General features: G+C 33.8%; 1 protein-coding gene across 1 annotated transcript in view; it reads left to right on the forward strand.

Annotated features, from left to right (window-relative positions):
• RSRC1 (arginine and serine rich coiled-coil 1) overlaps window positions 1-12,500 on the forward strand; it is a 433,291-nt gene that overhangs the window by 214,473 nt on the left and 206,318 nt on the right. Inside the window, exon 5 of the mRNA XM_024740166.1 lies at window positions 2,310-2,346. Within this exon, the coding sequence (XP_024595934.1) occupies window positions 2,310-2,346 (37 nt within the window). The remainder of the gene's footprint in view (window positions 1-2,309; window positions 2,347-12,500) is intronic.

Genomic DNA, 12,500 nt, shown 5'->3' on the forward strand with positions numbered 1-12,500 from the left:
CTCCCTCCTCCCTCCCTCCCTCCCTTCCTTCCTTCCTTCCTTCCTTCCTTCTTTCTTTCCTTTCTTTCTTTTTCTTATCCTTGATTCCAAACTGCAAATAACTCAGAAAACTGGGATATTTTCCCTAAGTTTGTGACGAAGTCAGTTGACAGCAAAACCTACCCTGAGATGAGGCTGTTTATAGTCTTTGTTTATCCCACTTTGTGTGGACATTCATGTTTCTTTCAGAATTATTAATATGTATGATGATGAGATGCTTCTTCAAGCCTTGCTGTCAGTGTTTTATGACATACACTATATGTACCTTATTACCTTTCTTAAAATCCAAAATACTCTAATGAAGCATGTCTAACCCCAATGGTTTCAGATAATGAATTATGGACTTGTACTTTGAATCTGAGCATTTTTGTTCTTTTATATTGCAGCATTATTTTCTAATAAGAACCATGATGTGACAATGTAGCCATGGGGGAAAAATTAAGTAGATGTGTATTATATAGTATAAATATACTTGGCTCCAAGATAGATTGCCACGTTCAGGTACAAAACAGTGTGTATATTATGCTTCTGTTTGGGTTAAAAAAAAGAAGAAGAAGAAGAAGAGAAACACACACACACACAGCAGCATGCATACACATGCATAGACTATCTTTGGAAGGACAAACAAATAACTAATACCAGTGATTGAGAATTGGGAGTCACTGATGGGAGGAAGGTTTAATTTTATTGTAACCTGTATACATACACATAAGTACATATTACACTGTCAGATGTCTCACTATATGTATTATTCTTTTTGTTTAAATTTTAAATTGCACAAATGGTTATATGAGAATTTCCTTGTGAAAACTTAAAGATTCATCTGACTTCCAGCTCCAACAAATACATTAATTTTATAATAATAAAGGTAAAAATAATTATTTATGTAGCTATTGGCCTTCTCTGACACCTTGTTACAATTTATTTCTGTCATTTTTCATTAGGACTGCATCCAGAGGATAAGTTTCAGAAATCCTTAAATTTTTAAATGTTGAATATATAGCATTGCCAGAAGCAGAAAGCAGAAGAGAGAATGGCTAAAGATGAGTACTAATCAGTAGACAGTGGAATTTATTCCCAGGATGCCAGACTGGGCAGTGAGAGCAAAGGTTGGAAGCCATGAGTATAGTTTTCAAGCAGTAGAGCCAAAGGGAAAAGATAGGGAAATTTGAAAAGATTGTATAGCAAGACAAAGGAAACAGAAGTAAGTAGATTTTTGGTAAAAAAAAAAAAATTGGAGACGAAATAAAGAGAAAAGAAATAAAATTGGGGCCACTTTAGAGAAAGAAAGAGGTATGGGGAAAAGATTAAACATCATGAATGCAGTACTGTTGTTGGATGTTTCATAATTATTTTCTGCAATGTGGTAGAAGTATAATTTTATGTTAAAACAGATAAGGCATGATGTTAATGATGGAATTCAAATACTGCTTGTTGGAGTGAGAAAAGTCAAAGTCCATTTGTCACTAATAAATTAGCATTGACCGAAATCAGGAAAAATATCTCACTATTGCCATATTTCACCAAATGTGTATTTAAATTATCTTTGCTACTTGCACAGTTATTTGTATTTTTAGTTTCATCAGCACTCTTTTTTAAAGTGAAAAGCAAGAAATTAAATACTTAAAATATATTGTGATATTTGATGTTTGTGTTTCCGTTGGTGATTTTTTTGCTTTTAAATATTACAATAGTCTTAGGTTCTGATTTGTAGTGGGCACTAAGTTGATAAAATTCATGCTAGGAAAAAATTTAAGATTGACTTATTTAGCTATGTACTCACAAACATTCTTTTTGTGGCCATTTTTTATATAAAAATGCACCTACTGATGGATGGATATTTGATAAAGCAAATTAGTAAAATGTCAATTGTAGACTCTAGATTGTGAAAAGAATCTGTATGTTTGAACATTTTCATAATAAACATTGAAGAAACATAAACTCTAATGAAATAGCTAATGTAAAATAAAGACAGTGTGCAAATAGTAAAATAACACATTTGATTTCTTTTTTGTTCTCCACTGACTTTGAAAAGTCTGAAACATTCTTTCTACTAGACGAATATCAATTTTAGCGGTAGTACTATTAGATATAAATAAATTATCTGTTCCGTAAGGAAATTGTTTTGTCCTTAAAAACAATGTTATTATGAACATTAGGAAAGATATATGAAAAAATTATAAGGGTTTGTAAAATATTTTTGAGGTAAACATAAATTATAGCAGACAAGGGTTTAACAACTATTTTAAACTTTTATTCTTCTATTTTAGGGAATCTGGAAGCATCAAAGCTGTATTAGAACATCTGGTAAGTTCTAATTTTCTCTTGAACATTTGCATCATCTTTGATATCTGCATTCTAAATGAACACTTTTGAATGAGCTTTGAATACCTTGTATTGAGAAAGTCAACCATTTCCCAAAGGGTCAGCTTACTGTTATTACGTGAAGGCACTTACATTTTCATTTATCTTATCATTTCAAGGGAATTAAAAATTTTTTTAAATTACATTTTTTTCTGATGTAGAGATGAAATAAAATGGATGACAATCCTTGGATTGATGATTGCTTTAATTATAAAGAAAAGTGTTTGGTGTAGAATTTTTGGCAAATCTTGATCTGACAAAAACAAGCTTGTGTTTTAAGAAAAACACAATCAAATATTGCATGCATAAATATGGTATGTTTTAGCAATTTAACTGCTTTGAAAGAAGTGCACAGCTTTGTTTTTCCTGATGTCTTTGCTTTATGAATAATGCATTGGTTTAAACTACATTCAGTTTTAGAATATAGAATAATTGAGATGCAAAATTTTTGGTTTAAGTAAACATTTTTAAAACAAGTAAAATTCCAACTGACTTAACATTAAAATCTGTCAATTCATCAGAAAATTGGAAGAACTGTTGTATTATACCAGGTCCAAAATTCATTGAGCTCACCACATTGAGTGTTCATTACAACATTAAGTAGTTCATTTAAACAGAGCATTATAAAGTCATGCTCTGGTTTCTGGTCAAATCCAAACGTTGAATAATTAATGATAGAGATTCTTTTGTAAATACAATCTAAGTACTTTTTTAATGCAAGACTTCATTCGTATATCATATTGTAGCTTTGTTAACTATTAATGTGCTTTTGTTCTGCTCCCACAAAGCAAACAGTAGCAAGAGGCAGCTTCATTTTTATTTATAGTAGTTTTAGAGTTAGAAAGGATTTTTGGTTTTTCTTTCAATAGCTAAAGGAAACTGAGGAAACCTAGACTTTTTAAAAATGATAAAATCATCCTAAAAATTACAGATTAATTATTAAAAGCAGAATATAATAAACTAGTTAGAAAAATTGAAGTATATATATTTGTCCAGATTAGAAGTAATTAAATAATATTGTTAATCTCATTATTAAAAATTATTTCTTGAATCCCTGTTTATCACTTCATTGTGGCACATGATATTTAGGACATACATGTGGACATCAGAATAAAAATATTAATCTAAGATATCTAATGCCAGTATCAATTGACAGCTTATAACAAGGAAGAACAGCTAACATAGTTCCAAAATGAGCTGTCTTTTATACTTCTCTTGTAAATTACTATTTAATAAAAAGACTGTATATTTACTTGGTTCATATTCATCAGTAGATGAGTTAGATTCTTTTTTTTGTTTAAATTCCATATTTTTTTAATACTCACTAGTATGAACTTACATTCAGTGACAATTTCATGCATTTATACTCTACTTATAATCTTATGCAGCAGTGGTTTTCTAACTGCCTTGGGCTGCCAGGAAGTCTCCCCAAAACAGGTGGCACTCCAGAATTCCCCTGCCCACTTTAGCCAGAATAGTGCCCACTTTAGCCAGAATAGTTCCCACTTTTAGTTATTTTGTATACTTCTAACCTTTTAAAATAAGATTTCATCTGAACAAAGAATTCTTCAGCTAAAAGTATTTAAAAACCTTTTCCATTTTTGACTCTGAGTTATATTTCATTTTATCTGGGTCACATACATCAAATGTATTTCAAAGATAAGGCATTTTAGGGGTGAGAGAGCCATGATTAGTACAACAGGTAGTGGAAGTAGATGATTTTAATGCATTTTACTTAAGTCATTCAAATTCTATAACTTGACATTGTAAAATTGACCCACTGACTGTGAACTATTAACAATAATATGAATACATGAATACATATTATCACATATATACACATATATATTGCTTTGTACACTAATAATATTCAGTAAAGTCAATGATATTCTTTATAACTGCCTAAGAAGGAAGTGAACTTAAGAATTCATTGGTTGAGCACAAAGAAACCTGTCTGTCTAGCAACTGTGGGCTCCTTAGGTTTGGTCTATCCACTTTCCAGCTGAACAGATACTTATAACCCTTGTCTTCTAGCACACGTACCCCTTCTTTGAATTGGCTGCATACCAAATACAATTAAAGTATAGATTCTAATAGATTGATTTTAAAAAATATATGGTGTAACATTAAAATGAGAACATCCCACACATTTGGAGTTAATCTCTTCTTAATGTACCCTTCTTGTCTTTTCAAATTTATCTGGATTATCATAGAAAATTAGCATTGTTCTAAGAGAGGGTGAAAGCCATATAAATTTAAATGAGTTAAGAAAAATGGCATGCAGTATATTTGTCACAAGAACACATATATGGTTGCACTGTCTTTGTACTCTGTTTATGGGCTCTTCTTGGTATATATAGTTATCTGTAACAAGTGTGGGTGTATGGAGAGAAGAATAAGATAGGTGGACTCTGTTTCCCTGAAACCTCTTCAAGGACCAATTCATTTATTTGTCACAATTTCTCAAGCCCTTGATTCAGTCTTTAGTCTATCATTCTTTTCTATGTTGCCAACTTTTCCTGGGAACTGTCCAGCATATCATTCTTAGCTTAAATTTCTTATAGTTTACTCCCTCCCCAATACCATTTTATTTTTCTTCTTACAAACTTGTGTACTACCCATAAAGTCTATGTCTGTTTAAAATTCTAGACAGAACTTTTGAAGGTTGGTGCCCCGACATCCATTGATGATTCTTGCCTGATGATTGCAAAATTGAGATTTTTCCAGCTCTACCACTCCCCCTATATTTAGCAGCCAGCATTCCACTATAAGGAAAAGCCCATCCTTCTTTCTTATTTTATTTACTTATTGTGAGCAAAGACTCATGACTAGGTTATTATCAGTTACTTTTCTTATTTATTTTGACACTCAGATTGTCACAGATTTGTCCAGAGAATCTTCTTTAAAGATGGTTTCTGGGTCCTTTCAACATACTCCCTTTTTTTTTTTTTTTTTTAAGCACGTCCTCATTTTCTGACACAACAAGATGTTTCAGGCTTATCTTATACCTTCCCTGTCCCACTTCCAGAATCAGCCATTTCTTCAAATTACCCTATTCCATTTTAGAGGAAAATGGTGTTGTAGGAATCAAGGTCTGGACATGTGATATGATCATTGTCTCTGCGATTTCATTACTTCTAGGACCTTTCAGTGCTAGATTAGATAGTTAAATAGAGGTAGGTAGGTAAGTAGATAAATATTTTGAAGAACATGTGAGTCATACTGATACCTCCAATTTCAATCCAAACCACAGAATTCTTCCTTGTCCTCCCCCGTTTCATATTTGTATTTCCCTTTATGTAAAGGGAGAACCTGGACTCCTAACAACACTAATACATTTACCCATTTGCTCAATCATATAATATACATAAAATAGTTCCAGTACAGCTATATATTTTGAAAATAAACTTAAATAAAAGATTTCAAGATTTATTTGTAGTTTTTTTTCCCCTTGAGTGTAGTTTATTCCTTTGAAATATAGTGGCATTCATTTGTTTCCATTTGCATTCAATTTTAGGTGCCTTTGTTCCCATTCTTGTAGATTTAATTATGTTTGAATATCTATAATGTTAACATGCTTCCAGAAGTCAAAATATGATACACAGTAGTATCCTCAGAGAGGTGTCACTCCCTTCCTTTCTAACTATTCTCTATTCCTTGTAGGTAGCATATTTTATTAAATTCTTGTTTATCCTTCCTGTGCTTTTTGTAAAATTATGTGTACATATATGTATATGCATATGTGTATGTATTCCTATTTCCTGTTTCTTATAAAAAGCATATTGTAAGGAATTCCCTGGAGGTACAGTGGTTAGGACTCTGTGCCTCCACTCCCAGGGGCCCGGGTTTGAACCCTGGTTGGGGAACTAAGATCCTGCAAGCCATGCAGCACAGCCAAAAAATAAACAAATAAATATTTTTTTAAAGCATATTGTGTATACTTCTTTCTATTTTGCTGTTTTCACTTATCAGTATATCCTGTAAATCACTCCATAATTACTGTGTGTATCATTATATTTACGATATTTCTTTCTCTATTTAGCTGTGTCTCCTTTATTAAGATTTTAGCCCAACTTGCATGCCTGCTACACTTTCATACATGCTGACAGAAGACACAAGATTCCCTGCGTCAGAGACAAAGCATTTTCTTACTAACAGCACAAAAAGTAGCACGTACTTCATGGCTGTATAGGTTCCCCTTGACCCCCAAGTCCCATGGGGTGATGCTGCATACCCAGTGGGTTTGTGTCATCACTGAGGGGCTCCAGATTTAGGAGTTCTTTACGGAGCTGTTAGAAAATCTGCCCAAACTTTGCCCAAGAGAAAGACATTATCTTTATTATCCTAGTTAGGTAACAAACATGCCTTCTGGCCCAGGGGGATATTCTGTCTCTGTCTTGCTGTTTGCTATACCAAAGACTGTTTGCTGTACCAAACATCTTTGAAAAGATAGTTCTGAACAAAGGCTGATGGCTGATATAAGATGTACAGAATGTTATGGAGAATTGTCTCTGAAGAGCTATTGTAATTATGATGATGAAACTTAGGAAGGTTTGCATTTTTGTTCTATTGGTTACCTTTGTATTTATACCTTTTATAATGGTTTTAATCCCCCTTGTTCCTGTTTAACCTTATAGATGACATCCTTTGACTCCCACCTGTTACCTTCATTATAGACAATGCTCCTGTTGTATTTTCCCTTTCTTCCTTTTCCTCCCATTTCTTCTTGCTGTGTTTTTTGCTACTTTGTTAGAATATAAAATGTTTGCATACTATTCTTCCAGCCACGCTTACGTTGTTTTAGAATCACCTTTAAAATTAAATATATTAAATATTTGCCATCAGTTTGTTTGCTGATATTTCCCCATTTATCTCCTGTTTGTATAAAACTCATCCACTAGTATATTCCTCAGGAAAGGCTCCTATGTACATTATTCTCCAAGATCTTGTACATTCCAAGCTGTTTTTCTGGAGTCTTGCAACTTGAATGACAGCTTGACTGGATGTAAAACCCTTCGCTTACAGTTTTTTCCTTGACTTTCTTGAGATATTATTCTGCTCTTGATGTCTCTGGTACCAGCCTTATTTATTTATTTATTTTGCAGTACAGGGGTCTCTCACTGTTGGGGCCTCTCCCATTGCGGAGCACAGGCTCCAGACACGCAGGCTCAGCGGCCATGGCTCACGGGACCAGCCGCTCTGCGGCATGTGGGATCTTCCCAGACTGGGTCACGAACCCATGTCCCCTGCATCAGCAGGTGGACTCTCAACAACTGCGCCACCAGGGAAGCCCATTGCCTTATTTTTTTTACCCTTATAAATAATTAGATTTTTTTTGCCTTGAGACATTGCCATTTTTTCATTGATCTTGCTTTTACTAGGATAATTCTCAAAGTTGATTGTTTCTGACTAATTTTTCTGGGCAATTTCATATGTAAACTTAAGTTTTCTCATTTACAGAAATAATTTTCATGGATTATAGAATTAAATATTAGTCCGTTCCATTGTTTTATTTTCTTCTTTAGTGACTCCAGTATATAATCTTTCTTTGCTTGTCTTCTATTTCGGTCCCTTTCTCTCTGACTCTTTTTACTATTTTACTTTGTCTTTATTCTCTGAATTGTTTTCCTGCTTTTATTCAGTATTTCTTATTAAATTTTCGTTCAAATTTATTCTTCTTTGTGCACCTTATAATGTATTTTCCATATCTGAAATATTTTTCCTTCCATTTCTGTTTTTATTTTTTGAATGTCTGATTCTAGGTTTTCTTTTTGTTATTTGTCCAAATGAGTCTTGTGCTTTGTAGTTGGTTTTAGGGGAAGAATTTTCATCTACTGAAATGTTTTAATTTGCGTTTTCTAGTTACTTCTTATAGTAGCTTTATATGAGGGTGATTTGATTTCTTTCTTTTTCTTCCTTCCCTTCCTCCCTCTCTCCCTCCCTTCCTTCCTTCCTTCCTTCGTTTTAGAAATCCTAGACATTTTGTAGACAGGGTTCCTAGTTTAAGAGTTGCCGTCTTCTGCAGTACATCGAAGCGTAATTTCTCTAACAGATGATGATGGGGGTGGCAGGGAGGAAGGGGTTGACATGTCCTGTTTCTCTTTAGCAGTTTGTTTCTTACTACTTTCTTTCTTGTCACTGACATGTATTCTGTTTACCTGATTTTCTCCCAGAAGCAGCTTCCTGAGGCTGCCTCTTCTGGTCCCACTCCTTTTCAAGCCCCTTTCCTCTAACTGGTGCTATGGTAACACCAAATCCTAGGCCTATGTTCACTATTTTGGCATTTTAGTGTTGCACTTTGTTTTTCTGTGGATGATTTTTGTTTGTACTTCCAGTTATGTATTAAACTTACAGCCATTATCAGGGGTGGCACAGGGTGGCATGTCTTTGAAAAATTTTGCCTCAAATGAGAAATTCATAATGAAAAATGTCAGAAATCAATGTTGAATAGACCTTGAATCCTCAGGAGTCCTCCTACAGGGTCCTGCCGAATGATCAGCAGAATTGAATACAAAACATCTCAGAGTTCAGTGTCCATATCTATTTAAGCTTAGAGAAAATGAGTGGAAACATTGCTTATAATGTTGTACTTAGATTTTATAATGAACTTAAGGAAATAGTATTTTTTATTTGATGAAGAATCATATACAAATTAAAGACCTTCTGATGTGGCTCCAGTGTATGTCTGTTAACACAGCAGGGTTGAAGGAGTGGAGGTGGGTGGTTATTAGATGGTGATGTTGCTCCTGACTTTTTTTTATTAAAGATGTCCTAGCGTGTGGAAAATTGACTCTTAAGTTCTCTGTATATCAAAGGTAGCTGACTCTATATTTTTCTGCCATCCTATGTTTTTAAATTCTGGATAATATAGTGAGTAGTAACCCTTATTGAACTATGTAATAGGGGGTTAAAAGGTTTACTTTTTAGAGTGTTTTTAATACAGTCAAGTAGGTGACATTAACATGCATTTTTATTGTTAAATTATGAAAGTGTACAGAAGATAGAACCTTGCCATTTGATTATAATATAGCTATGATTGTTTTATTAGCAATCTATAAAAATAATGCTATCCTTTCCTCTTGGGAGAGGGATTGAGATCTGAATATATTAGGTTGCGCTATATGAAAAGTTGTCATTTTCTTTAGGTCAAAATAGTTTTGTGGGTTGTTTCTAGCTTGAAAGGACTGCTGTGCCATGCCCAGCAGGGAATGAAGTGAATTATCCTGATCAGTATGATATTTCTAAACTTCCCTTGTTCTCTTTTCTGAAAAGTCAAATAACTGGAGGTGGGTTTGGGTGGGGGGACATGTTCTAGGTCAGTGCTTCACCACCTTTAATGTGCATATGAACCTCCTGGGGATATTATTTAAACTCTGGGTCTGGAGTAGGACTTGAGATTCTACATTAGCAAGCTACCAAGTGAGGCTAATGCCGCTGGTCCAGTGACCACCAGAAAGAAAAGTACATTGAAAGGCATTGACTTGAAAGACATGTGTCCAATGAACAAGGCCCTCTGAATCTGATGGAAAATCTAGATGTTCCCCCATATACTCATTGAGTATGATTCTGCAACCTGTGAATGATTAGTTGGGCATTCATAAACCCAGGGAGACAGACACTCCACAGGTTTATACAGGGTGAAAAATTTCATCATCTTACTCTGTGAGAGTGGCAAAGGGCTAATTTTTTTTTCTTCTTTATTTGGGTTCTGGATATTAAGTTGTATATTTCAGGGCTGGAGCTGGACACTAGGACTAATAATACCTTGTTCAGCTGTAGGTGGAAAGTTAAATAAGTGATGATAAATCTTTTAGTAAAATGGGTTACAAGTATTTACAACTTTAAGTGGGATTTGCTTTCTATTAATAGTTGAATAGCCAAAGAACTCTGGAGCCATACCTGTGGGTTTTTTCTCCCCACAGAGGTCTCATTTATGTTTCTTATATTGTATAACATCTGAGAGTGATGACCTACTTGTCCTTGTGGTCAGGCAACACAGTCTGACTATTTTAAATGTTGAAAAGCAACTGTCATTAATAGCTTGTTTAGCCCATCAGTGGTTTGTAGAATATAGTTGCTGCTTGCCAGAAATGTAGGCGGGCTCTTGCTATTACATGCTCATCAATAATACTACATTCTAATAAAAGCCCTTTTCTCTCTGTTTTAGGCTATTTTGTGTAGAACTCGAAAATAAAACGGCTGTATTTCAGTTCACAGACTAAAGATTTTATTTAATGCAAGCGTAAATACAGGTTATGTATTACTGTTATACTTTTGAGGATGCATGCAGAGGTTTTGAACCCTATTCTCAAACAGAGGTTATGAACCCTATTCTAAAGTCACTCATCCTTTGTCTGTTACGTTTTAAAATACCTATCTTATTTTAATGTTTCACCACTGTGTTCCCCCCAAAATATTTTTGACATTTCTCTAAATGAGTTTGAGAACATAGTTATCTCACAATACACTGATGTTTCTCATACACTCTATATATTTATTAAACACTGATGAAAACTATTCTCATATACTATTTAGGGACTTCAATGTAATAGATTCCTCTCCTCCCAGCATTTTAATTTTTTTTTTTTTAACCTAAGCTGATATATATTTCAGGTTTAGGGTAAATGTGCATATTAAAACCGACACTTTCCTTAAATTGTGATCGTGAGATAAAACAGCATGAAGTTTTTCTTCTCTCTGAAAGATCAATTCTATAAATTTTTCTCTCTTTCCTTTTAAAAAACAAGTGTGTCCTATGAATGTATGTAAATTAAAATACCTTTAATGTGGATTAAATATTAATATTGTGTTACTGCCTTGATTTCTTAGGCAGTTTACAAGTCCTAAATCTGGGAACCGGCTCACATTTCAGTCAGAAACAGTACCTTGTCAGTGATGCATTTCTCTGAAACATTTTGATCAGTTACAAGTTTATTAAAATTTGCTTCTGCAGTAAATGATTAATAAATATTATCTAGTCAATCAAACAGCAGGAACTTGGGCCCTTTTTCTACCCTTTCTCCCTCCCCTCTCTTCCAAAGAAAGATCTGTCAGTTGTTGCTTTTTTAAGACACGGTGGTCTTGGTAGAAAATGGTGGCCAGTTAGCTTAAAAAAAAAAAAAAAAGACAATATGTCATGTAATTTTCATGATATTACTAATAGTCTCAGATTTATGTTTAACCTAGATAAAATTTATTGTCTGACTTTTATGCACATGTGCTTATTAAAGCTTTATAAAGTAAAACCAAATATTCTAAGTGCATTAAATAACCCCCACTTCCCATTATTCAAGAGTCTGATAGTCAGGCCTTCTCAAAACCATGAGAGTAACTGAATATTGTATTCGGATATTTTTTATATTCTAGTTCAGGAGACCATAGGTTTTGCTTCATTGCATAGGACCCCACAAGGTACCTGGTAGTTATTTCATGCTTTTCTCAGGATCTAAGTTCTGTAACTGCAGAGAGAGAAATAGCAGCAGAGGTAACAGGGTTTCTTTTTATTTCTTCCATCAAAGCATTAGGAGTTAAGATGGAGAATGCCTTTGCCACAGTGGTGTCTTTGGCCACACTCATTACCATTTATCACAGATTCATAGCATCTGTATTTAACTTTAACATACATAGTCTGTTTACTTTAGGAAAGGCACAGCATGAGGAGCTGGGAGAACATGATTTTATGGTGTGACCTCCAGCAATGCACACAACCTCTCTGTTTCACTTCTTTCATTTTTCTCCCTATTCATAGGCTGTTGAAATAGCGTGTGAAAATTTGTAGAAGCATAGACTTTCTACAAATGTATCATTTATTTTACAGAAAAAGAAAAAAATCTTATCAGTTCTAGTTACGTAAGTAACTTCAGATTGCTAAAAACAATACCTCAATTCTAATATACTCACAGTAAGCTGTGAGAAAATTTTGTCCTTTGCTCACATCCTCTCCCCTTTAAAAAAATTATTACATACTTTTAAAAGTTATAACATAATACATGTTTATTATAATGGGTCAAAAACTGATAGGCATATAAAGAAAAAAAAAGAATATATCTTCTATCTGCCACCAATCCAGTGTTAATAGTTTAGTACCCTTCTTACTG

This window comes from Neophocaena asiaeorientalis, unplaced genomic scaffold (assembly GCF_003031525.2).
Source record: "Neophocaena asiaeorientalis asiaeorientalis breed wild unplaced genomic scaffold, Neophocaena_asiaeorientalis_V1.1 scaffold50, whole genome shotgun sequence".
Taxonomy (NCBI): Eukaryota; Metazoa; Chordata; class Mammalia; order Artiodactyla; family Phocoenidae; genus Neophocaena; species Neophocaena asiaeorientalis.